This window comes from Pezoporus flaviventris, unplaced genomic scaffold, assembly GCF_033815535.1.
Source record: "Pezoporus flaviventris isolate CSIRO_AGI_PZ_B2104156 unplaced genomic scaffold, CSIRO_AGI_Pfla_v1 ptg000047l, whole genome shotgun sequence".
In the NCBI taxonomy this organism is placed as follows: domain Eukaryota; kingdom Metazoa; phylum Chordata; class Aves; order Psittaciformes; family Psittacidae; genus Pezoporus; species Pezoporus flaviventris.
Window position 1 is genome coordinate 16,283,611 of NW_026892595.1, and position 26,690 is coordinate 16,310,300.

At 37.7% G+C, this 26,690-nt stretch overlaps 1 protein-coding gene across 4 annotated transcripts; it reads right to left on the reverse strand.

The window, feature by feature from the left end:
• Window positions 1-1,439: 1,439 nt before the first annotated feature.
• PEX1 (peroxisomal biogenesis factor 1) lies at window positions 1,440-26,658 on the reverse strand. Of its 4 annotated transcripts, none has more exons than XM_061468471.1 (24): window positions 26,407-26,658; window positions 24,171-24,314; window positions 21,210-21,293; window positions 20,813-20,927; window positions 19,957-20,723; window positions 18,363-18,482; window positions 16,689-16,812; window positions 16,310-16,419; window positions 14,870-14,970; window positions 14,448-14,580; window positions 13,598-13,694; window positions 12,921-13,091; window positions 11,916-12,070; window positions 10,462-10,651; window positions 10,102-10,268; window positions 9,146-9,280; window positions 8,496-8,560; window positions 7,541-7,683; window positions 7,360-7,463; window positions 6,506-6,682; window positions 4,740-4,970; window positions 3,090-3,290; window positions 2,650-2,780; window positions 1,440-1,715 (listed from the first exon to the last, which is right to left on the reverse strand). In XM_061468471.1, the coding sequence occupies exons 1-24, from the start codon at window positions 26,533-26,535 to the stop codon at window positions 1,631-1,633; spliced, it is 3,879 nt and encodes a 1,292-aa protein (XP_061324455.1). In that variant the 5' UTR covers window positions 26,536-26,658; the 3' UTR covers window positions 1,440-1,630. The 4 variants fall into 4 exon arrangements, with proteins under 4 accessions (XP_061324455.1, XP_061324454.1, XP_061324456.1 ...); XM_061468470.1 differs by having other exon boundaries at window positions 10,102-10,271; XM_061468472.1 differs by lacking the exons at window positions 19,957-20,723; window positions 20,813-20,927 and having other exon boundaries at window positions 10,102-10,271; window positions 26,407-26,657.
• Window positions 26,659-26,690: the final 32 nt, after the last annotated feature.

Consider the following 26,690-nt stretch of genomic DNA (forward strand, 5'->3'; position numbering starts at 1 on the left):
AACCAGCACCCTCCCTCATACCTCAGAAAACTGGCTCAGTCCTATATTCATTGGGGCATCAATTTTGGTTTATTCCTATGAAAAATAATTCTCTCCAACTGACAGCACTAGCAGCTCATCAGCCAACCGATCCATACATCCAGTTTATGCCTGACCCTCTGTCACAAGCATTGCAAATGCACTAGCAGTTGCACTAGTGCAAATTCATTACCTGGTGGTAGTAGGAAAGAGAAGGCAGAGGTAACTGGCAAGCTGCAAGATCTGGCCTGGTAACTGGGTCTTCATTTTGCTAGCACACAAGGCAGAACATGTGCTGAGCAGATCAACTAACAACTGGAGAAAATATTGCCTTTAAAAAAGGTGCAGTTTCCACACAGCTGTGTTTCTGAGACTGGCTCTCACTGTGGCACACAGCAGTGTAATGTTTAGGCTGTAGGCAGCAGTGAACAACATAATCATATGGTCAAGTACGGTATGTTTTCCTAATTACTGACATAGCATGATACATTTCAATGACAAAAATAACAAATTGGAACATGTAGTGGGACCATACAATCAAACACTGAGGAGCAGCTTGAGGAAGGATGCTACTACTGATGTACCTGAAAAGTGATCAGAGGAAGCCTGGACATCCAATCTGTTAATTGAAAAGGGTAATAATGCCAAATGGCCCAAAGGAATGCAGGTGTGAAAAGGCACATAATGGCCATGAAAAACCACCAAAATACCCCACCCAAACCCCCCTAAACCCCAATGTTTTCCGATTACCTCAGGGAATTAACTAGTAGGGAAGGAAGGTTAGTGAAAAAACAACCAAGCAAAAAACCTACTATGGGCAACATGTTGTGAAAGGGTGCTATAGACTCACGGGAAACATCTCTAATTTTCTTCCTTTCCTGCCTGCTCCTTCTTTCCTCTTCTGTTAAGACCTTCTTCGCTATGTATCAGCTGAGGAAGACAACTTTTAACAATCTTCATGTAAGGCAGTAGTTCTGAATAATTTCAGGATGTAACATTAGAAAGCTTCCAAACATCAGAGATATTTCTGAATAGTCCCCAAGAAGAAAAGATAGAGATAAGAAGACACAGTTGTGAAATGCAACTTGATATTGCTCTCATTAAAAAACTCTGTCAGAAAACCAGATGCAATCACCTTCTTTTGTCTGGGTTGTTTTTTTTTTTTGCTGTAGTTATTCTGGAAGTATTAGTCTAGCTGCCTACCAATCAACATATGATGTACTACCCTTCTAGAAGCCCTCCAAAGGCCATTAGAGAATGGCCTTATAGAAGTTCTAAAACACATTTCCACCATTACCTATTAGAGTTTATTTGTTGTGAGGAAATAAGCAGGGATAGGAAATCACTGTTAAGTTTTGGCAACCATATTGATAACCCCCCAAATTTTATGTGATAAACAAATGGTCAGAATGTAATCAGTGTTCTCTCAAAAATTTAATATCAATCTGAAGACAATCAAAATAAAATGTGACATAATTATACAGCATGTAAGTTCAAAAGAAACTTATTTTCAAGTGCCGCATTAATAAATCCATATGAATATAAACAATCTGATCTAATTAACATTTGTCATTTCCAGTTACAGTTTAGCATTTACAGCTAATACAAGTTACTATGCTAGAGTCATCTTTTGTCCTGGTCTGAAAGTTGAGCCAACTTGTCCTCTCCTCTTCTTGGGATTCTGAAAATTATCATACCTGGAAACAGAAAAAGGTATTAAGAAAGTCTTATGAAATGCCTTTTGCAGACGCCTCTTCAGAGGCACATGAATGCAACACAGAACTACAGACGTTTAAGTATATTTTTATGTATATGTGGAAATGAAAGAGCGTATGTCATCTCGGAGCTGGGGACCTGGAGGAGTTATCATCCACAAACCTAACTCAGAGGGCTCTCTGCCTGCTTCCCTTTTATTTTTATTATTTTGTTTTATTCTGGGGACAAGGCGAGGAAGGTGTGACAAGGAACACAAGTGGACAGGGTGGTATAGACTCCTGGGAAGCATCTCTCATTCTCTTCTTTCCCTGTTCCTTCCTTCTCTTTCCTCTGCTTTAAGACCTGCTTATCTATGTATCAGCTGAGGAAAACAACTCCTTAATAATCTTTATGTCAGAAGAACTTGTTGATGAGGTCACAGAACAACCCAATGCCAATTTGCAGCTTTTTTACTCCATTCATTTCCATGTCTAAGGAGACACATTCTCCTTTTCAGTATGTTTATCCTTCTCCATATTATTGCTTTTTCCTCAAACTCAGCAGCTAGAAAGAGAACTACAAAGAGTTAAAACCCAGCAACCTGAAAATATGAGGGGCTACTACTCAGTGGGAGCAGGAAGGACATAGCCCTAATGCTTCAAGAATCAGTGCCCCTTTGTACAGGTACAGCTCAACATAATACAAGAATATTCTGGTCTGTGATTAGAAATCCTAGGTTCCACATTAGTAAAAACAATAAAAGGCAATGCACTGGTAAAATCATTTCCTTTTCCCAGTCTGTAATTTAATATTTCTCAAAAAAAAAATAAAAATTGCCATTCCCACATTAAATAACTATTGTGTTTCTGATTAATAAGGAATGTGAAAGAGCAAATGTCCACTAGATTCACAATTACTAAAAAATGTAAGACTCACAGTTCAGTAAAGTTCTTCCAGCCATCTTGGCTAATGGATGGTCTTATACCCTCAAGTGCAGTCATCAGATGGGACTGGGTAATAATTAAAGTGTTCTTGGCCAGCACTGACTGATTCACGGTGCTGTCCTCCTTGAAAACAGAGCCATGAACACACAATGAAAAATTACCACAGAAACAAGTGCTGTGAATATCAGTAACTCTGAAGCCTCCTCATTTTACATAGAGACAAATGCCCTCAGTATTAATAACAGAGAAATAACTATTTAATGATATGTATGTTAACATCTGGCTTATTTTTCCCAAACTAGGTATCATTTTTCTTTGCTATTCTTGTTAAATTATATTTAGTACTACTGCAGATATTACTGAAATACCAAGAAGTATGGACAAACAATAGAAAAGTGTTCAGACCAAATAATAGAAAAAAACCTGCCATACTCCATTCTTGCTTCTGTAGTTGGCTTTGATAGCATTGACTTCTGTCTTCAGGTGCTCTATTTGCTGCTCCTGGTTATGTTCCAAGGAGTCTTCTTGAGAGGCTGTTCTAAGCATTGAGGGTTGTGATGATGCTGCATCTCTATGAGTCATGCTGGTAAAATCATGAGTTATGGAGTTTGGTCCAGACAAACACAAAGAGCTCTAAATTTACCACAAGGAGAAATATATTAACTCTATGGATCCAAAAGAGTAACTCCTCCATTAAGATTTAGACTCTTATACATCTTGCCCCCACTGGCAAAAAAGTGCTTCCTCTTAAAGATTTAACTTATTTAACAGAACAATTTAGGTTAATTTGCCAAGGTGTTTGGGGGAAAGTAGAGATTCAAAAATGAAGTATTTAATGTTTGGAAAAACTAAATATTTTTTCAATAAACTAAAAAGTCTACCAAATCCATTGTAGTCAGCTTTGGAATGGCTCATAATTTGAATATTCATCACTTCCTAATTCTCTGTGCACTTGATAAAATATGCAACTTCCAAGTTCAATATCTTTAAGAGATCAAAGCACCAGCTACTAAGGAGAAAAATCACTGCTACAGCTGAACCCAGGACACCTTGCTAAAGAACTTCCACAATTAAAAGGAAAACTGAAGTCTCTAAAGACACATTAATTGAACACAATCATCTATAATGCAAGATGAAACATACAAAAGCATGCCAGCCGTCAGTAATTAGCTCTCCAGTATCAAGGCAAGTTATTTTGGGGTTTAAGAATCAATGTAAGGCGGTTTTGAAAACAGGAGTCTAACAACTTTAATAACTACCTGCAATAACAGTTCTGCAACAGATCTTGACAATGAATGCCGCATGGATCACATGCAAATTCTGAAATCATCTGTTCACCATAAACAGCTTGGAGGCAGCATATTCTGCTTGGTTTACCTGGTGGTCAAGGGAGATAAGCTGGCCAGGCAATCACCACACAGGTGCTGGGTAGCTAACTAGCACATCCTATCTGCAAGCTAGCCAGAGAACATGCTGCTTTCTGTGCAGTATGATACTACAACAGGAATTCTGCTTCTTAAGAGCAACAATGGAAGCTAAGGTTTACTTCTGTTAACACAATCCCACGATCAGGTTATTCCATTAATGAACACTCTATTGGAAACTGAAAAATGTTTGCTGATCCTCCATAATACGACTTACTTCTTGAAAGCTGGATGGTCATTCTTCAGTAGTAAAAATATGTTAAAAAAAACCCAAACAAACAACAAACAAACCCCAAAACAAACCCACCAAAAGCTGTTTTAGTATTAAACTTTGGGAGGCAACAAGCCAATAGACCACACAGTGAGGACTCATATGAATACAGTTAGCTGGATTAGCAGCAGTATATTAATCAGTATTTTGGTTTTTTGATTTTAAAGCCTTGCAAAGTTGTAGGGAAGTCCATATTGTATTTTGTCAGATCACATCCTTCCGTCTTCCTCCCCATGATGGACCACAACATAATAGACTGAAGACAGTTTGAAGGACAAAGCAGACATAATTGTATTTATAAACCCATACCATTTTTTTCTAGTGCAGTTTTTCTGCTTCAGAACTGATAATATTTAGAAAATTCAAAATGTTAAGTGAGTAATTTACCAGTTCTGAAGGAGTTCCATTTCCCAGCTCTGATTCATAAGAGCTTCCAAAATAAAGACGATACATGTTGGACCTTGGATCTTCAGGAAGCAAATCAGACATGTCTAAAGAAATAAGAGAATGCTCTAATCCTACTTCTCCATCTACTGCTGAATCATCTGAGCCACTGCTGTGGTTTAGAAAAACCATGGAAGAGAGACTGAAGTCACTGTCAGAACTAGAAACAAAATCCTGTGACAAAGAACAGAATATTAGAAGCATTAACTCATAATGAATTGCAACCTGAAATACATTAAAAATACTCATATACAGTGCAAATGAAAGTATTGTTTTACATCTGATTCTAGTAATCTGTCTGCCTCTAGGAGTATATTTCCAAATATTTTGCTAAGAAAATCTAATGCATTTAAACAGAACTTTGTGCTAGAAAAATAGTTTGAGAAGATAATCTTAAGGTTTTATTTGTTTGCTTTGAGCTGTCTCACTCAGTAACATCAAGTATTGGGAAACTTCATGCATATTTTCTATTGTACAACTGTATCACTTCTGGCTCAACCACTCCCTCCAGACAATTCAGTATCTTGTGTAAAATGCTCTAGGAGATTGTGGCGAGGCTACTTCTATTGTGCCTGACTGCTGTACTCATCTTCAGTCACAGTTAACACATTCCAAGTGTTGATGTGGAAATCACAGTTGTTGCTTTAGAATGGCATCTGCAAACCTTTTGATTGTACACCCCTATCAGTAAAAAAAATTCTGAGGACACTCTACCAAATATATGCAAATTTACTTATTTGTAATTTATATACATGTACTATTGAAGTTTTATTATTTTCTTGCTGCACTTCAATGGATTGCCTTGTGCACCCCCCGGGGTAGGTGTACACCACTCTGAAGACCACTGCTTTAAACAACGGCCTCTTCAAATAATGGATAATCATCAGGTATCCTTACAACTACTCGCTTACTAATTCTACAAATGAAGGAAAATGTTAGGAAAGATATGCTGGAAATTCCTTTCAATGCTAAGAGTTGCATCCTCAGAGTCCCATTCTTGGAAACAGCTGGGGCAAAAAGAAGCTAAGCGGTCTCACTGTTTTTGCACCCCTGACCCAATCCCTCCCTTTGACCTCCAAGTAGTGGAAGCCATGCCTGCTCCCTTCCAGCTAGGATCAGAAGAGAGGTGGCCGAACAGAGGCAAAAAAAGGTCACATAAGGGGTATAAACCAGGGGTGGGATCCTGCACCTTGGAAGTGCAAGTAATAGCTGGTGCCTGGAAGATAATCCAGAGCAGGACACTTCAGGTATCACCATCCTCTCACAACTCCTGACCTCAGACCAAACTCAGGCTGTTGGCACAGCTCCACAAACCTCAATTTCTTGGTTCCTCCATCTTCCAAAATGTGCCACCTCAAAACTGAATTTGCTAGCTACTCCTAAGAACCTCTGAGTGGGATCCCTCCTACTGATCTGTCAGTCACGTCTCATAACAATGATAAACATAAATGTATTCAACATTAAACATCTACCATAAAAAGACAAAACCAACTTGTGTTTAAGAGGCATTTAAATTAATCTGTTACATCATTCTTTTATTTTTCTGCAAACATGTTAATATTTTAATCCCCTGTATACAAATACAGGAAAATGAAATCTTATTAAACATAATTTTGCTAACAAAACCCCATGGATAAAATTAGCCCTTTCAAACATATCAACATCAAAACAAGAAGAGGAGAGATTTCTTTTATATCAGTTTTACTTACCTGTGTTGAACCTGAACCTAAATTGGTATGGATTGCCTCTAATTGGGCATTGTACAATAAAGCTTTGAGGTCAGCCCCTGTGAACCATTCTGTTTTTGCTGCCAAATCCTGAAAGTCCACATCATTTGCCAAGGACAGGGAATGACTGAGAGCTTTTAAGATTTCATAGCGTGAATTCTGTAAAAAAGGGATGAAAAAAAAGTGTCAGTAAAACAATCTGTTATTTATCTTGTCCTGATAGTGCTAGATAGTGCTTTGGCCCTGTCACAAGCAACCTCCCAGCTGAGGGAAGAAGGATCTTTTAGAAAAAAGATAATACCCCAGTAATAGTACATATAGGATGTACTGTACAGTAATCAATCTTTAAAATATAGGCATAGATTTTGATATGTTTTGTAACTAGTGACACATGTGACTTGAAAAGTGCTTCAATATTCCAAACTATATGTGGGTAAAGAGCGGGACCCACTGAATTTGGAATACAACTGCTCTGAAAACTTCAGATAATTCAAGAGTTAGGAATGACTATGGTTCATCACTTCAAGCAAACAGCAGATCCACTGGACTCATAATTCAGAGAAGGACACAGAACATGACAAACTCTATCCTGCATGCAGTTATTTTCTGAGGACTGTGGTAAACAGCCTTGTTTTGCCCATTTTATGTGAACACACTGACACTAAAATCAGTGAATTTCCACTGCTGTATAACTGGAGCTGGACAATCAAGTCCACTTTGTCCAGGTTTGAAATGACACTAAATAAAGAAAAGGAGAATAAAGCCTATTAGTTTGTGGGTTGTTTTGTTTTTGCTTGCTTTAACTTGCCTCCCTGTAAAGCGTTTTGTTTCCTCACCTGATCAGGAGGTGGACAGTACAGGCACTTATCCAGTCGACCTGGCCTTAACAAAGCAGGGTCAATCAAATCTGGGCGACTAGTAGCAGCTAGCACATAAACCCCTTAGGAAAGTACAGAAAAATATCATTAGCATCTGCTAAACTTTTGCATAAAAAGCAGCACACAGATGCATTATTACCTTGTAATCCTTCTACACCATCTAGCTGAGTCAGCAGTTGGTTAACCACTCTGTCAGTAACTCCTGTGTTGTCATGTCCTCGGCGAGGAGCTATAGAATCAAACTCATCGAAGAAAACAATACAAGGCTTAGCTGCCTGAGCTCTAAAATGGGAAAAGAAAAAGGAAATACTTAAATTCTGTTCAAGTTTGGGTCACAGACAAAACTGCTTAGAAGTATTAAAGGTTATTGCTTTTACTTTAGAGAACAGTTATCTTTATTGAAAGAATTAAAAAATCTGTTTTCTGTAGAAATGAAGAAGTTCTGAAGAACTGGACCGCAATGGAACTACTGTTCACTCTTATTCATATCTTGCACTTGCTTCAGAATTTCTGTATTACTCTACTGTCATGTTCATATACATGAAACCTCTAAAATCCAGTCACTGCAGATGAGGTCTTGACATTTATGTACATATCTAACCCAAAGATTGCCTACACTGTAAACCACATGAGAAGCAAACGCTGTTTATATTAGCAAGCACTGAGGAACAGCAAAAGCAGATTTGTAAAAACAAAACAACTGGCACTGAGGACCTCAATACCAAGTCTCACATGATGCTATATACTGTGTGTTCATTACTAGCTGGGCACACCTGACTGTCTGCTGGAATCATCTGAAAGGAATTCAGCATGTGTTTTTCAAGATAGTTTTGTGATGTGAACCAATGCACTGTAAATGGAGAGAACTGCGAGTTCAGCTTCAAAAGTACACTCCTCATGTGAGCCAAAATATTCAGTTCTTAAATGACAGTCAAGTTGAACTTGCCAAGATCTGAACACCTGGTTTGGCAGAACTCATTATTTCAGATGCTTTTGTGATCTAATGCCATGCCTCTCCTAGGCCAACAAAATTACTTCTTGGAGCTTCAAGCAATAAAATTCATTGATAACATCACAAATTTTTACAAGCCAACCTGTCAAAGATATCTCGAACTGCTTGCTCGCTTGCTCCAATGTATTTGCTGAGCAGCTCTGGTCCCTAAAGAAAAAAAAAATAAGAAAAGAACATTTATTATATGCTTCTTAGGTCTAATGTGTAATTTAACGTCAGCATAGTTTTTATATACCAGAGTGAATTGTCTTGTAACCAAAAGAGTGCCATCTCTGAATAGAAGAGCCAAAGGGTCTAGATCAGCTGAAAGAATCTTCCAAGCATTCCAGCTTATTTCAATGTAATAATTCCCATTTTTCTACTATAATAGAACATGTGTTACAGTATCACATGGGAACAGCTTACACTGCATTTTGAAAATATGTTTAAAATGCATTGCTCAACTTCATTGTCCAGTGGCACCGAAATCAAGTATCTTTTAGTAAAGTAAGAACATCTAATTAAATTTTGTAATTCTGCATAATGAATAATTACACAAAACCAAATCTCAGTAATATGATTGTGAAGTTCCAGAAGTCAGATGGTGGGATACCCAGAGACATACTATATTTTTAATGTGAGTTTCTTTCTTTGGCATTTTGCCCTAACAAGCACATACTACTCACAAGTATTATGTTAAGCTATTTCATTCAGTTAATAAAATGAATCAATTAATCTTCAAAATATTGCTACCTTGATGCTGATGAAATTCATGCCACTCTCTCGAGCAACTACTCCTGCTAACAGTGTTTTTCCTGTTCCAGGTGCTCCATAGAGCAAGACTCCTGATCTCTGTCGTATGGGCAAGTTTGCAAATAATTCTGGATACTGGCAAAGAGATATAAAAAAAACATATTCTATGACAAGAGGTATAACAAGACATATTCTAATATGTAATTGTTCTGCAGTGTAATGTAACAGCAGTGACTTGCACTGATTTCTGTCTAAACAGAATGTATCCCTGTTATTATCACAAGAGCTTATCTGGACTGTTGGGGCTGAAATCACTTACTTGGGGCTTAAATCAGTTAGACTTCGTACCTACTTAAATACAAATAAATTTCATTTTCTACCAAGAGGAAACAGGACAGAACAGGGATGCACTACAGCTTTATGATGTCCATATCGGTACTTCTAAACTCCTGTTTTAATTACTGACTGATATGATCAAATATCATTCAGTCACTTCTCTGAAGACTGAAACGGATGGGTCATCTCAATGCTAGAAGTTTTAACCAAGGCAGAAAGGCCAAAGTAAAATAAAGGGGAATTGATGGAATAGCATTCATCCAAAAGAGAATACTCCTCTAGCAAAATCACTGCAGAAGACAGCTGGAAATGCTATATTTACAGAGTCTAATCACAAACCCTACAACAGAGAGTGTAGCAAAGATTAGGTTAGCAATACCACAATATTCTAGAACATTTCATCTGTAGAAAAACAGATGTTATTGCCTTTTGTATTTGGAAGAGGGAAGAGGAAAGAGAAAGAGTTTTCCAGTAGAGGAACAGACTGGGAAGCTACAACAGTAGCTTAAAATCATACCTGCCATCTTTCTGTCAAATACTGTGTCACACCTTAAAACTCATTCTTCCCCTACTAGCATTATGTACAAAATTCAAGTACCTAATTTAAAAGAACTTCGTACCTTTGCAGGTAACATGATGGTATCCTTGAGTATTTGTTTCACATCTTTTAAGCCACCAATCCTCTCCCATCCTATGTCTTTAGGTTTTTGAAGGTTAACATTTCTCAGAGCTAATGGAGTAAAATCTTTTAGAGCTTTCTGGAAATCCACAGTTGACAAATTCAACTCTGCTTAAAAAGAGAAAAAAAACCTCCTGAATAGAAGAACAGCACACACAGCCACCAGTAATACAGTCCTCACAATATGCAACAATTAAATACATTTTAAACATAAAACGTGGCTTTTTATTTCTCTATTACTCTACATGTTCTGGATATCACAGGTAAGACTATGACATAAGAGGTTTTGTTGTCAACATACCATCATTTTGAAACGCATTCTGGCTAGAAACACAGGCATGAATGGCACGATCAACCAGCATTATAAAATCTCTGGCAACAAAACCTTTTGTTTCCTTTGCAATACACTGGAGGTCAAGATCAGAGAACTTGTTTATATCATAATTCAGTCTTCTTTTTATTATGGAACACAGCATTTCCCATCTCTGCTTCTGAAAAATAGAATTGTACAGCAAGTACATATTGAGGTTATTATTTATATGATTTCAGAAATTCAAAAACTAAATACAAAAGAGTAACTAAAATTTCCTCAAATGCTTACATGCCACCAAACCTTTAAATATAACAATCTGATCATGAATATAAACAAAAGTTAGTTCTTCAGCTGAATTTCAATAAATTCAGTACTTTTCTAACTTTAATTGTTCACCTTGTCACAGCTATCTGAAGTCCGACAATAATAAATCAAATCTCTGTCTCCCAGATACTACTGTTTTATACCCAAGTTTTTCTATTTCACAGGAGCATCTTTTTGCTGGTATGAGCAGAATATACTTGAGATGAAATATACTGCATTAGACAAAAATATATCTGATAATTTAGTATCTTTTGAGATGCTGATTTTTTTCCAGTGATGTCTCATCCTTATTCATGCATTAGTATTAAAAAAAAAAAAAAAGCAGATTTGCAGGAAGCAGCCGAAAGCTATACTGTATCTAATGCAGAATCCCCTCCTCAGGGACTTTTAATTGATAGCCTGTGCCAGATGACAAGCAGGCAGGAACAACTCCTGTTAAATACAAATGAGTTGCCATGTCTGTGTCATGTCATTAGAAATGCACAGGTACAAAGTGTCTGCCTTCTTCTGCAATGAAGTCATACTGTTTATTCTTCCCTCTTTTTACTTTCCAAAATGTACTATATTCAAAAGTAGAGGGCTATAAGTAATATAAAAAACCAACACAAAACCTTCCCATAAAATTACCATTTAGTTTTAACAACACCTTTAAAATACACATTCTAGGGACATACTTATTTCTCTCAGCAGTGAAAACACTTAAGTTTAATCTCATTTATCGAACTGTAGTGACATACATGTTTTTTTCAAAGCTGCTCCTCTAGAATCCCTTACAGGTAACAAGGAGACATGCATCTCTCACCTATGTTAGATAATCTGACTTGTTTTACACTGAACAGAGATGTCCTCTGAGTACACCCTTCTCATGCAACAGAAGATTAAGGACAGTGGGGCCAACTGGGAGTTTTCGCTGGTTTCTTTTATTGTTTTAAACTCAATACTGACAGATGTAAATTCTGAGGTATTTCAGCATCATGACAGAACTTGTAAGATTTCAATTTTTTTTTTTTTTTTTTTGCATATTCAGGTGTAACCTACTATTTCTGCAGCTGTTCCAGTAATGTATTTGAGGCTGCAGGGAAGGCAAACAACATCTTAACAATTTTACCTGAACTTACCTGATCTGGAGATTGGATACACCTGAAGCACTGAAACACATGAGTTCCTTGAGCTGAAACCAGGGAAGGATGTAGGGAATGTTCAGACTGACTGGTGGCAATTAATGCAATCAAGCTCCCCATGGAAATAACTTCCTTTATCAGATCTTTCAAAACTAAACACAGAAGAGATTGTTCCATTAACTGCAAAATAACAAAAGATTCTGCATTTCATAACAGACATTTCTAATGTACTGGAAAGCAGCATCAGGGCAAACAAAATAAATATATAGTAAGATGTTACAATTCCATGTTTACAGGCTTTCCAGAAAATAAATAATAAAAGAGATGTATTATTATTTCTCTAGGACAGTACACACCATTAATCAAATGCCATCAGGCATGTTCTTTAAAGCTAAATTTGTAGTATCACTGATCATGTCTACCACAGGATATTAAACGTGGAATTTTATGTGCTATGATCACTGTTCTTGAAGTATTATTCACTCTATACAAACAAAAAAGGGAGAGTTATAAGACTAAAAATAGATGTTAAGCCTAGAAAATAAGCAATCTAGGAAAAAAGTAATACAATAAAGTTGAAGAAATTATGGATGCAAAGTAGATCTTCAAGGAATAATAGTTAAAACTCTAAACCTCTGTTGTATGCATTAAGAAACACAAACAATTCTGCAATTAACTTAAGTGCACATTTTTAACAAAGAAGTTAGATTTTCTGAACTTCAAAAGTAATTTAATAAAAAACTCCTTCAAACTGAGCTAAGAAATTGAAGATTTCCATTGGAAATAACCACTCCAAGCTCCAGAGTGGACTATTTTGGTTCAGCTGGTGGTCCACAAATAGTCTATACACCATAATTGGTGAATCCCTGCCACAGAATACCACACAGTCCAGAGGCAGTAATGATACAAGACAGAATTGTCCAGTTGATATAGTATAATTGAGAGGGAAGAAATTCTAAGTTGCATTATACTTTTATCCAGACACAGGTAGCAGAATATTACCATAAGCAAGTCTATTGCTTTGAACAGTTTCAGGGCTGTTCTCATGCTCTGGTGTAGAAGGTACTCCAACAATGTGATCAAGATCATCCATCAAAAGAATGGATGGTTGTCTCCATGCTGCCTCTAAAAAAGCTTCTTCCACGTATTTCCTTATGTTTGCTAATCTTTTTCCTAAAACAGAAAAGACAATTTTTATGTAAAAAAAAACATGTCAGGAAAAAGAATCAGACTGACTGCATATTGCTTACACGATACTACAATGTTTTGAATCGTGTAGCTTAATTTTACTTCTATAAATCCAAGTAGCAAGCTTAAACTAGAGTCATCAGTCAGTAAAGAGTCCACATCTTCTCTCAAAAAAAATACTAGGAGGATCTGCCTGTCTGAAGATGAGGTTAATCATCTTTCACTAACCACTCTAGAAGCCTGTAGGTCTGACTTCCAGACAGTTAAAAATTGAGTAGTACTTTAGAGCAGCACTCTAAATTGGTGGTGCTACATGGGGCAGAAATTGATATAAGTGTGCTTACAGAAGCTGTATTTTCAGACTGTTAAAGATGCTCACTGTGGAGCATCACAAACCCTTGCAAAAGCAGGAATAACGCTAGAATAACTATTCAAACATGCTTCTTCATTGTACATCAAACACTTGAGATTAAAAAAAAGTAAAATTGTACCTCTTAAAGCTTTACAATCAATTACTTCTACATGAGCATCCAGTCTATCGAATGCCTCTTTGCAGATGGCCTTTGCTAATGTTGACTTTCCACTTCCCTACAAAAAAATCAAAGTTAGCTGATTTAAATTGACAGAACTAGTTTCTTCTGTTTCTGTGGACTTTTTGTCACAGTACACACCAGTGAATAACCTGGAAACGCTGTACACACACTAGTTTTATTCCTCACCAAAGGTATATACATATTCTGTCTTTTTATCACTTGATAGAGACCAAAGCCCTAGAGTGAAAAAAGTATAAACAAATTCAGGTGGATACATCCACAACAACACTACACAGTGTTCTGATCCCACTGAGTTCAGTGTTAAGACATCTGTTAGCTTCAGTGTAATATGGCATTATATAGATCACTGTAAGAGGCAACAGCAAAATAAGAGTATCAACTCCACTATCATTTTATGTTAAAACACAGGAGAAAATACTGTATTCTTATTTTCATTCTAATATTTCAGAGACATGAAGTATTTATTATACTATAAACCAAAATAGATTAATCTCCTAAGGGAACAAATTGACACTGCATTGGTAGCAATCTTTAAAATTTATATTACATATATGTAATATATATATACTCACATACATGAAATATGAATATATATTGATAAAGTGTGCATACAATGTATGCACCTATACATAATATTTGACTGATTTAACTCTGTTAACTGCTTTTTCAGCTTGTTCTTTAATTCTTTGGAATTCGCATGGTAGCGAAGAAAACTAAAGAAACCAATTTTGTGACTATGGAAAACAATCTGGGAGGATTTGCAAGTAGAGAGCAGTGAAGGGTGTACCTTTCCTCCTGCGAGAAGCACCCCTCCACTTCGCAGTCCCACAGCAATAGCAGCCAGCTTTTGAGATAAAGGACGCCCCAGAAGACTGTGGCTTACGTGTTCAAACAAAGATGCTCCTAATTTGTCCACTCCTCTGCAGAGCAAATAAGACATTAAATGGCTTAGAGCAGCATCAGTACACAATGTAAATAAGTAACAGCCTGCTGTATGGTGAAGTTTCAGTGCTGACATGTTCTGGCACACTTCACGTTTTCAAGAAAAAGCTAAAGGTGATTCAATCTGAAGAGACAGCACCTTTTCTCATAGAATCATAGAATAGTTAGGGTTGGAAAGGACCTTAAGATCATCTAGTTCCAACCCCCCTGCCATGGGTATTCTCATTCACATTCTCTCCCAGGTTTTCTACTACAAAAATGTCTCACCCTAAATCATTTAGTTTGTGGTAGGGAAGGTTCTTGTCTGTATCACATACAGGTGGCTGGCTACCACCATCATCTTTTCTTGTCACAGGACATAAAAGAACCTGCAACAAAGGAAAATGTTAGTACTTAAGGTTAAATGTAACTACAGAAGTAGCATACAGAACTAGCCATTTTTGGAATTGTGTAAGGCAAATGCCTCATGTATGCTTTGCTGAAGCTTACTGTCCTTGAAAGAAAGATGCATTGGTAAAATGGCAGAGATGCAACTATTCCCAAAACACAAGCCAGTGCTCACAGTGATGTTACAACCCCTGATTAGATGTTAGGCCAATACCAGGCTATGCAGACACCCATCGCTTTCCCTACTGCAGCTGCTTGTTCCTTCTCCTGTGCCCTCCCTCTCCCGTTGTGCTGGCAATGAGCACTTGTGAGGCAGGATAGTGAATCAGGAGTCTGACCTGACAAAACACCTGGCTTTTTTCACGTGCACAAATTTTTCAGTCTAGTTCACTGGGGAGCTGGTATGGAAAGCTGGGCAGGCGAACTGGGTCAGCAGAGAGGTCCACAGATAAGAACAGGCTGGTAGGTTCTCACATGGCTATTAAGAAATGCATTTTGCCCTTGTCTTCTTGTACGTATCTAACATCAGTAGAAATAAAGCTCTTGTTTTAGTGTTGGTTTTTTTGTTTGTCGTTTGTTTCTTTTTTGTGGATTTTTTATATGTTTGTTTGGGGTTTGTTTGTGTTTGGTTTATTTTTTCTTAACAGGAAACCTAAATTTTGGAGAAAAATTCCATTCTAAATAGCCAAAAGAAAACATAGTAAAAAATTAACTGTGTCAGTTTAAAAATAAAGAACTGTTATCCCACTCCTAGAACCACAACCCTGCAGTCATTCACGGTCACTGGTTCAACCAGAATTATTAATGGAAACAGTAATCTTACTATTAAATACAAGTATTTATTCTCCTGAGAAAGTAAAGACTAAAGAAACAGAAGGCACAGAAACTATATAAAGAGAAGACAGTCTGAGCCTAGTAGGCTGGAACAGGGAACATGTCTCATCTTTGTCAGAACAAGCTACTGTTCCTGCCAGATACACTGTGAAGTGATTTACAGTGGTTTAGGTATTAAGGGAAAGAACAATCAAGTATAAGGATAGTATGTGCAAACTTGGACAGTACTAACTTTCCTCTGCTCTAATTGATTTTCTGAGTTTATTGTACACTATGAAAATTCAGTGCTAAGTGTGGTGTATCTGGAATCTCAGCAATGCCTCAGGCTATAAAATGAGATAAAGAATGAAGATACCATTTAATGAACAGACTGACATTATTAATTTAAAAAGGGAAACCCAAATACATTATATATATAATGCAATATATTTTTAACCAAATATAACAATTTAAATTACTTGATACCTGATACTATGTGATATTTACTTGTATATTAGTCTTTTGCAGCAAACTGGGACTCAGTATAAAGATATTCTCAGATTTATTTTCTTCCATGTGCACAGGATGCACTACACTAAGCACAAACTCCTCCATTCCTGTAAAAACCCAAAGCACAGCTATTAAAATTCCAAACAAATTCATCACAAGATTAAATAGATTAGTGCATTTTGACATAATACAAAATAAAAGCATATAAAGGTTAATAATTATTAAAGCATAATCCATGCTTACAGCTTTACAGCTTCAGTGTGAAGAGATATCTTTATGTTAAACAGTGTATACAGAGATTAAATGGCATATTTCCTAAGGAAATTCCATACTGGACAGTTAAGACAGCTACAGCACAGGACAGTATTATCCTTACCTTCTTTAACAGGCAGATGTATACAGTCTGTACTTGTCATTATCCATGGGTGATCATCAGTAGTGGAATCCTGCAGCCAAGAACTGAAAGCAGATTTAATATCATCTTCATGTATATCTGCATGCTAAACAGGAAAAAGGAAAAGGGAAATAAAACAAACAAGGTGTTTGTTAAGTAAAACTGCTTCATATTCATGAGGCATTTGTTTCTCTTATGGAACAGAGATGGAAGAATGTTATTTGCTTAGAAAACAGCATTTTGCCAACAAACACCATTTCCATCAACTGCTCTATGGAAAGCACCTGTCTAGCCCTCGCTACAGCAACAGTTGAACCTTCCACCACTACTAACGATTTTATCTTTGGAACACTGCTGTGAAGGCAAGCAAAAGCCTTTATTCTTATTTTACTTATCTGTATTGCCAGATCCAAGAGCACTACTCAAAATCTGGGTTTCAAAAACCACCCAAGGTATGCATCAATATTGACTCATCACTTCTCTTAGATGATCACTACACCCTTCTCTTCTCTGTATAAACTGCTTCCTATATAAAGAACCCTGGGCCCAGCCAGGGCAGGGGTACCACCAAAAGCTTCAACAGACAGGAAAAGAGACCAAACGACTTACCCCAAATTGCCTAGCTATATGGAACAGAAAAAGAAATCAAGCCTAAGTTGTATATCTCTTGTCAGAGATCCTGATCAGAGAAGCGTAATTCCTGTCTAAAAACGGGAAATCAACCAAGATCACAGAAGCAGTGCTCAGAAAGGAAAATGAAAATTACTGTCATCTTCTGTCTGCATCTGTCTTGCTTCTTTCTAAGAAATAAAAGAACTCCAACTGAATTAGAAAGGAAAGGGAGAAATCTGTATTTAAAACATACAAAAGCACATATAACTATATTTCACAATTTTAGCGTATTACTGCCAGAATAATTCTTTTAACTCAAAAAAAAAAAAGGCAGTTTTACCATTCCTCTGCATGTAAGAAACCAAATTAGGATATTGGGGATAAAGAACAAACCTGCAAAAGCTTTGCTAGAATGGGAAGTGCTGTATTTAAAGTTTTGAGGGGCAGCTAACATGCCAGCTCAGCTAAATCAGGCCAGTGTCACAGAAAGAAGCATAAGTTACATTATGAAGAAATATGTCGTTCCAGAGCTATATCTGAGACTGGGAGAACTAGTACTGAGTATGTTCTTACTGTCACAAATGCTTGCTCAGAAGAATGGATAAGTCTTATTTACAGAGGGATTCAACAATATAACTTGAGAAAATTAAATATTTAGCATGGGAGAAGAAAAATTTAAAAGGAAGCACTAAAAAGAAGTAAAAAAACATAAAATCTATTACTCTAGCACATAAAATTTATTACTCTACTGCAAGTGTGTTTCTGAGGAAATGCATTGGGCACTGTAATGTTTGAAGAGTACAAGCATGTTTTCTCCCAGAAGACTTAAAGTGGATATTTCCTCTTTAACTCCACTTCTTTTTCTTTTTTGTATTTATCTTTATAGGCTTAAATGTATAAAATTTGCTAGGTTAGAACCAGTATTCATGTACTGTAGATGAAGGTCTGATGAAAAATTATTGATTACTGCTGCTGGTTTGACAACAATTGTTTATGATTAAGATCTAGTTAAACAGAAAATGCATTTTTTCCCTACCAACTCACCAAGTTCTCTTTAGGTTGCAGTGTAAGAGATACAGGGATTTTAGGAATAGATTCAATTGACTTAATTTGGACTGTTGAATGTATTTCAATATGTAGTTTTTTCCTCAGACCATCAGGAATCTGAAATATTTAAAATAAAAGCAAAGAAAAAAGCAAAGATTAGAAAATAAAACATAACATTGCATATATAACATAGTATCAGTTTACCACTAACAGAACCTTTACATTTGATCATTGATCTGTTTATTGGCTTTAATCTGCAAACGAATTAAGAAGGAAACCATAGAATGGATGGAGTCCAAATCTTGTTCTCTCATGCACATTTCTAATTGCTTTTTATCTTATTCGTAAAAGTGCTCATTACAGTTGACCACCTAGTAACTTCTTTAAATAAAACACAACAGGTTGAAAAAGAATTAGCAAACATTCCTAGAATGTTGCAAGAATGCTTTTAGTATAGAAGAAAAAACATCTCTACTTTCCTTTGCTGATCTTTAAGGTCCCTTCCAACCCTAACCATTCTATGATTAAAATTAATTTTACATGGGCAAGTAAATACATTATACAGATCAGAATTAAGCATATCTGCAGCCCAGTGAGAAAAAATCCAGTCTCCCTGAAGTGTATTTCTCAATTTGCCCGTTTAAAAAGGAAACTACTTTTCAAATAGTCTGTGTTATTTTAAACATATAACCAAATTGAAAACATCTTGCAAGTGTTTATTAACTCTGGAAGACTTCATGGTTGCTATCATTTGGAAAACTGTTATATCCCTCAAAAGATTTCATGATAAAGACCACTGCAGGCTTTTGCTCTCATCCTCAACAAAAAAGTAAGTGAAAGGTGAGAAGTATATTACGTCAAAACAGTCAAACTGATTTATATTGCATTTTGTCTATTTTTGTTGATCCCACATGTGCTTACAGGAAGGGAAGAATATAAGCAGACTGTAGCTCTACCAGAACAAGTTGAAATGGCAGTGTCTGTACACTGGGACTTGTGCCACCTTGCAAAGTATTATAAAAACCCTAAAGTAATTTAAATTATGGAATATATATTTGTTTTTTTAAAGACATATTTTTAAGAGTACATCTAAATGGACTCACAAGCACTAGGATACATGATCCCATTAGAGTTTGATGGCATCCAGAGTCCAAAGCATATTTAGCCACAAAGTGCTAACTGACGAAAAGAACATCGTTATGCAGCACTGAAGGTATGTAAGTAGATACTTTCACATCTTCATGAGTACAATGGCTACCAACAGATTTTGAAGAAAGCATACATTCCCTCCAGAAACACTGAGGAATTTTCCCCATTTGTTGAAAAAATGATAATGGTTCAGAAAACCAGAGTACACTGTGCATCTTGGAGGATGACAGTACATGATGTAGTCCAGAATGGGACAGTTTAGCAAGGCACAACTCTAGTAAATATCAAATGAGTCTAGTATAATCTTCTTGAGAGCTTAACACAAAGGCTATATCCCCAAACTGATCATTAACTAGTCAGCTCCACATTATTCCATACTCCACAAATCATCCAATAGAAAATATCAAATAAAAAGCCCAAAAGATAGTGTGCTCAAACTGACCCAAACTCTTCCAGCATGTAGGGCTTCCCCACTGTGGCCATACTCTACGACACTCTTTAGGTCTTCAAATCCATTCCAAACGATTTGAACAACAGATCCCTCACTGGATGCTTGACTGCTATCAGAATGACTTTTGTCTTGCGTACTAGTCAAATGCTTTTGCTTTTCGAACGGCAGATTTTGCTTTGCTTCTTGATGACGCTGTCTTGGGGAAAGCAGCTCATTAATTTTTCCGTAAGATACTACAGGATCTGGATCCAAATCAATAAATTCTAAATTCCATGGAAAAATATGAATAGCATTGCATTTCAGAAATGGATAAGTGGCAGATGCATTCTGTACGCTTGGTGGCTGGGACTGACATACTCTAAATATGGAATCCATGTGAATTTTGTTCAGCAGCTTGTCTTTCAAGGTGCTTGTTTCTTCTTTATCACACAAAGTCTTTTGTTTCTGCTCAGATGTATGAGAGAAAATGCTCCCTAGGAAATTCCATATATTTGGGAGAACATTTGAGACAACTGTCATGTCTGCATCAGCCTTACTCTGTTCAAGGACTCCTTGCTTTAAGTAAGGCTGCTTGCCAAAAGGATCCTTTAGTGATTCTTCTTGTTCCATGTTATTTTTCACAAAACTTCTGAGCAAGTGGTCACTTTCCTTGGAAGGCGTGCTGGTGATGTTTTCCTCAGGTTCATGTGGTTTGGGACATACCAGAAGCTCTGTACACGGTTCTAATCTCCCATAGGGGGCTGCTGGCATAAGTGTACCTGAGCATGAACAAATCAGGTCAATGAATGCATCCACTCTTGCAAAACAGCTTACTCAAGGGGCCACAAGAGCCTTCACTGCTGCTTACCAATTTTAATATAAACGTGAGTGTGCTGTTCAACCCATACAGGAAACACTGCTTTTGGAAATACTATTCGAATCTGGTCAAGAAAATGTTTTTCAAGAGAGGAAGCGTGCAGCTCCTGCAGAAGTGCAATATCATTATAAATTAAATATTGCATACATTTCAAACATTTGTTTGAAGATAAAAACTTCACATCTCTTTCTAACACACCATTTGAAATATCAAATGCAATTAAGCACCACCTTATATGGTATTTCCTTAGGGACTGAAAAGAATGGGGCACTGGAAAAAAACAAAACAAACCAAAACAAACCAAAACAAAAAAAAAAAACAACCCTACTTTTGTCAGAATCTGTCATCTGTAAGAAAAGGACATGAACAGAGGTCAGGGCTTTATTACCAGAATTTCCCAATCATCTGCAGAGAGAGGTTCCACTTCTACTTGCTGGCAGGAGGAGACGTGGGAACAGGGTTCAATAAATACCTGGCAAAAGTAACACCATTTCAAAACATTTAACATCGTATTTTTAAACACATAAAAGCTCCATCTTTAATTCAGCCAGAAAAACTGACAGCTGCTCCATTATACATTTCACTACACTAGGTAATTCATAAGCAGATAGATGTTAAACAGATTGGAAATAAACTGCATTGGGCATGCTTGGAGACTTCAGCAAACCACGAATGGAAGTGAATGTGGAAAGCATCAAGATTTTTATCAGCTAATAACAAACCATCAATTTTTAATGCATATTGATCACAATCTTATTTGTATTTTTAAATTTTTAAATGTTCTGGACCTTAGAAGGCTGAAAAAATCACTGAGTTGTGCATAAATTTTGATAAGGCAGAAACAGCTGAAAAAAAGATGAAAAAGTACAATATAAAAGCAAACCCAGCTCCTTTATGAATGGCTTCACAGGAAGCAGCCCTACTTCCACAGAACAGTTTGAAGGTCTTGTATCAGGAGGAATGATAAAAGCTTTCCAGAAAGCATTAAACATGTATGTCAAAGGTCATTTTTTACCAAAGGTTCTATTTGACAGGAAGTAACGATTTTCAAACAATATCATGTCACATATTTTAAAATAAACTTAATTATTTTCTTCTTGAGATAAAACTAGTTAACTGTTCTATAAGAGAGATTTACTTCAGGTTAGCTTTTATAGAGTAAGAATCAATTTTAAACTCCTCTAGGTCCTGTCTGAAGCAAAAGTTGAGAGGAACATCTTTTCCTCAACATGGTAAACAGAAGGACTTGAAGATCATCAAGTTCCAACTCCCCTGCCATGGGCAGGGACACCTCACACTAAACCATGCCACCCAAGGCTCTGTCCAATTTGGCCTTGAACACGACAAGGGATGGAGCATTCACAACCTCCCTGGGAAACCCATTCCAGTGCCTCACCACCCTTATACTAAAAAATTCCTCTTATATCCACTCTAAACATCTCCTGTGTAAGTTTTAACCCATTACCCCTTGTCCTATCACTACAGTCCCTAATGAAGAGTCCCTCCCCAGCATCCCTATAGACCCCTTTCAGATACTAGAAGGCTGCTATGAGGTCTCCATGCACCCTTCTCTTCTCCAGGCTGAACAGCCCCAACTTTCTCAGCCTATCTTCACACAGGAGGTGCTCCAGCCCCCTGACTGTCCTCGTGGCCCTCCTCAGGACTTGTTCCAACAGTCCCATGTCCTTTTAATGTTGAGGACACCAGAACTGCACACAATACTCCAGGTGAGGTCTCACAAGAGCAGAGTAGAGGGGCAGGATCACCTCCCTCGACCTGCTGGTCACGCTCCTTTTGATGCAGCCCAGGATACGGTTGGCTTTCTGGGCTGTGAGTGCACTCTGAAGCCGGCTCATGTTCATTTTCTCATCGACCAACACCCCCAAGTCCTTCTCCACAGGCTGCTCTGAATCTCCTCTCTGCCCAACCTGTAGCTGTGCCTGGGATTGCTTCAACCCAGGTGTAGGACCTTGCCCTTGGCATGGTTAAACTTCATGAGGTTGGCATCAGCCCACCTCACAAGTGTGTCAAGGTCCCTCTGGATGGCATTCCTTCCCTCCAGCGTATCAACCAAACCACACAGCTTGGTGTCATCAGCAAACTTGCTGAGGGCGTACTCAATCCCACTGTCCGTGTCAGCGACAAAGATGTTGAACAAGACCGGTCCCAACACCGATCCCTGAGGGACACCACTCGTTACTGGTCTCCAGCCAGACATTGAGCCATTGACCACAACTCTTTGTGTGCAGCCATCCAGTCAGTTCTTTATCCACCGAGTCGTCCATCCATCAAATTGGTGTCTCTCCAATTTAGAGACAACAGAAGAGCACATTATTATGAAACACAGCAAGCACACAATTCCTGAATCCAAAACAATGGCAAAACACTCAATTGTTCATGTATTCATTTGATTGTACAGATGATTATTTCCAGGCAGCAGCTGGGTAAGGTTTTCTTAGGTTACTTTTGTCGACTGTTTTTCTTTTGAAGATTATTAATTGCTAGAACTATAAGGGGTAGTTGCCTTGCCTCTGAACTAGTAAAGTTCTGCAAATAGATATATCATTTCCAGAGGTAATATGCTAAAAAAGTAAACAAGGTAAGATAACACACTGTTTTGGAGCCACATTCTTCAATGTTTTCTATTATGCTGAATAAAATTTTCCACATGAAGGAACAGGAGTATATGAATATACTACACAATAACATTGTGTAGAGTAATACTTTATTATTCTTGTTTGCTTAAATCTCTACCTATTAATATATTAAACAATGTGATGTTAATAGTCCCATGTCAGAAAGCTCTGCTGATTCCTGGGGATCAACTTCCATCCAATGAAAGAACCATTTAGAAAAAGTTTAGCTGTGTCAAAGAGGAAGAGGCCAATATAAATACATCTTCAAAGAGAAAGAACACACAGAGACATGTGCTGAAAGGGGGGGGAAAGAAGAGATGAAAAATTTAAACCTCAAGTAAGTCAAACAGGAAGAAATATGAAGAATTAGTTTAAAATAACAGGAATTCGAGGCAAAATATTCTCATGAAATAATCTCCAAATTGTTTAATTGCTTTAAAGTGTATATTCTTAAAATTAATGACACTACAGATAGTGGCACCAGCCCTGCAAAGCCCTGTCTATAAGCCTATCTGAATGATATTTTATTGTTTGTGATGCAATGAGCAAATCTTTTAGTATTTGAGACATTTCATGAAGATTAACTTTTCTTATGAACAGATATAAATGAAGTAGTTGTCTAAATACATGAAACAAGTCACAGCTATTTAATTACCTTTTCAGGTGTCTTAAAATATACCCTTTAAACAAGAAAAAAATAGTGTGCTTCAAACCTGTTCTCCATCTGTAATGCCAAGTTTCTCTGCTAACAGTCTGTTAATCTCCGCAATATTTTCACCCTGGTGACCTCGATGCCTGATTTCCATCCAGCTCAAAAATACAGGCTGATGACCACAGGACACTTTCACAGCTTGGCCCTATGAAGTTTCAAAGAAGTAAAACTAATGTCAAACAAGCTAAATGACTATTAGATAATCAAACTATATTCAATTAGACAGATCAAAGGAATTTAAAAACATTTTCTGGCTACTACATGCCCCATTTTAATGAATATTCCCTAACGATAACTTGCAGCATTTACAACAGGTTAGTAAAGGGTATTTCTATTAGCAATGAGATTTGTTTTTTTAACTCCAGAAACTGGCCAACTTCTTACTGACCAACACCTTTAGAATTCTTCTCCACATTACCTATTTGCACAACTCTCAACACAGAAGTGTGTGTTGGTTTCAGCTGTTAACCAGTTAATTTTTATGGACTATTTTTAAGTAAGAAAAATAATTCCTCTTCCCTTCTTCTGTATTAATGGTATCGAAGAAATCATAGAATCTTACAGAAATGTGTAGCAATGCATTTCTATTTCCCAAATGAGGAACAACAAGCATATACTTAAAATTTCACATGCATTGTAACATTTGCACAGATTCCAAGAGTGTTTTCACAAGCTGGGGAACATTTAAAGTGAGTTCCAAATCACATCAACTTAAACCAAAATGATTTTTATCAATCTGTTTCAGAACTGCTCACTTCTTCTGATTCTGAACTGAAGAGTCTTAACATGCTCAATCAGCTTCCATAGAGAGACTATAACCTACATTGTACCACTTAACTGATGTTTTGGTGGTTTTTTTTCAAAAATGATTATTTTCATGAAAATCAAGCGAGCACAACAATGTACACTGTGTATATACCACAGATGCACTTGTTAACATAGTGATGCTTTCTGTTCTGCTGTCAACAGTAGCCTAATAATTTCAAGTATTATTTGACTTTTCAGTTAACTCTGTAAAAAATTTCAGAGAATATCTACACCAAAAAAAATCTTTTTCCAAACATAATTATTTAATTTACAGCTCTTCCCTGTATTCATACAGGTAAAGCTCCTCCCCAAGTTTTGATACACCACTGAGTTTTGTAAATCATTTTGTCACCCAGATGTCTAATACCTTCAGCAATCAGATTTAGCTTTTGATTCCACTTGATTTTTTAAAAATTATTTACTCAGTGTAATCTATTGACATCATACTTATCCCCTTTTAAACATTTTTATCCAAGAGTTTTCATTTCACATGCAATTTCTATTAGGATTTGGGAGATCATAACTTTTCTTTTTGTGGGTCATGTTCAGTAAAATCAAGAACCCACCATAACCTAGTATGTACAGAATGACACTACAAGACTTCAAAGCAATTGCACTTGTTTTTTTCTCCCTTGGCAGCAAACCTGTAAAACTTCCAGAAACTATAGCAGAACAACAGCTAACACATATGGCCCGTTCTGCCACTAGCCCCTGCAGTTCTGCTGCTCACCGCACACGAGACGCATGCAGGCTTTGCTCTTTTCATGTGTGAAATGTTATTTAAAACCCAAGGTGTGCTTCCTGCACCTGATCCACGCACTTAATGGGACTTCTCACGACAAGAACCCCTTTCTGTACAGGAACTATATATATTGTATATATATATATATATATATATTCACTATATATAGTGAAAGATCGACACACATCAAGAGCAATGATTCTGCTCGGATTTATCACCTCACCTCTTACCAGAAAGATTAGCTAACACATAATTCAGTTAACGCTGGTTATTGCGAAAACCCGTATAAAACAGTGGCGAGACACAGTGCCAGACTGGGCTGTGGCCTAATCCCAGTCCCCTCCGTATTTTATTAAGGAAATGGACGCCAGAACCGAACAGCTCCTGAGGGTGGGCTGCGTGATAAGCCGCCACTGAGGGGCCGTCCGGGCCCCACCACCACAAGGGCGCCGCGGGGGGCAGGGGGCGGGGCTCCTCGTTGCTATGACCAGCGCGTCTCCGTGAGGGGGGGTTCCCCAACTGCCGGGGGAAGCTCGCGCGCTCTGCCAGCATTGCGACGCCGCGGCTGGTGGCTTGGAGGACTGAGGGGCGCTTCGTGTTACCATAGCAACGGGATGCCGTGCAGGGGTGAACACGGAGAGGGACGGTGCTCTCCCATAATCCTCCCCTAGGGGAGCCGACTCGGTACCTGCTGCAGGCGGAGGTGAGAGGCTAGCACCGGAGGCAAGTGCAGGAAGCAGTCTCGCGTCCTGCTCAAGACGACCGTCACTGCGGCGGCTCCAGCTCCCCCTCCGCCGGGGTTGCCGCTGCCCCACATGCTGGCCGGGCGCCACAGCCCAGGGCCACTGCGCGCCCGCTCCGCCCGAGCTGGGAGCTGCTTACTCGGAGGCGGGCGAGCCAGACCTTCCCAAAATTCCCCCTGCAACCCCTAAGACAGTAGTATAACCCACTGCTGGCCAATGCGGGCGCGGC

Bases quoted from the DNA above. Each gene is read 5' to 3' on its own strand.
- PEX1 (XM_061468470.1), bottom strand. From the start codon at position 26,535: ATGTGGGGCAGCGGCAACCCCGGCGGAGGGGGAGCTGGAGCCGCCGCA. The intron at 20,724-20,812 runs GTAAGCAGCAGT...GTTCATGCTCAG, and splicing joins TCACGTTTATATTAAAATTG to GTACACTTATGCCAGCAGCC. The intron at 2,781-3,089 runs GTATGGCAGGTT...TCTGTTTTCAAG, and splicing joins ACTACAGAAGCAAGAATGGA to GAGGACAGCACCGTGAATCA.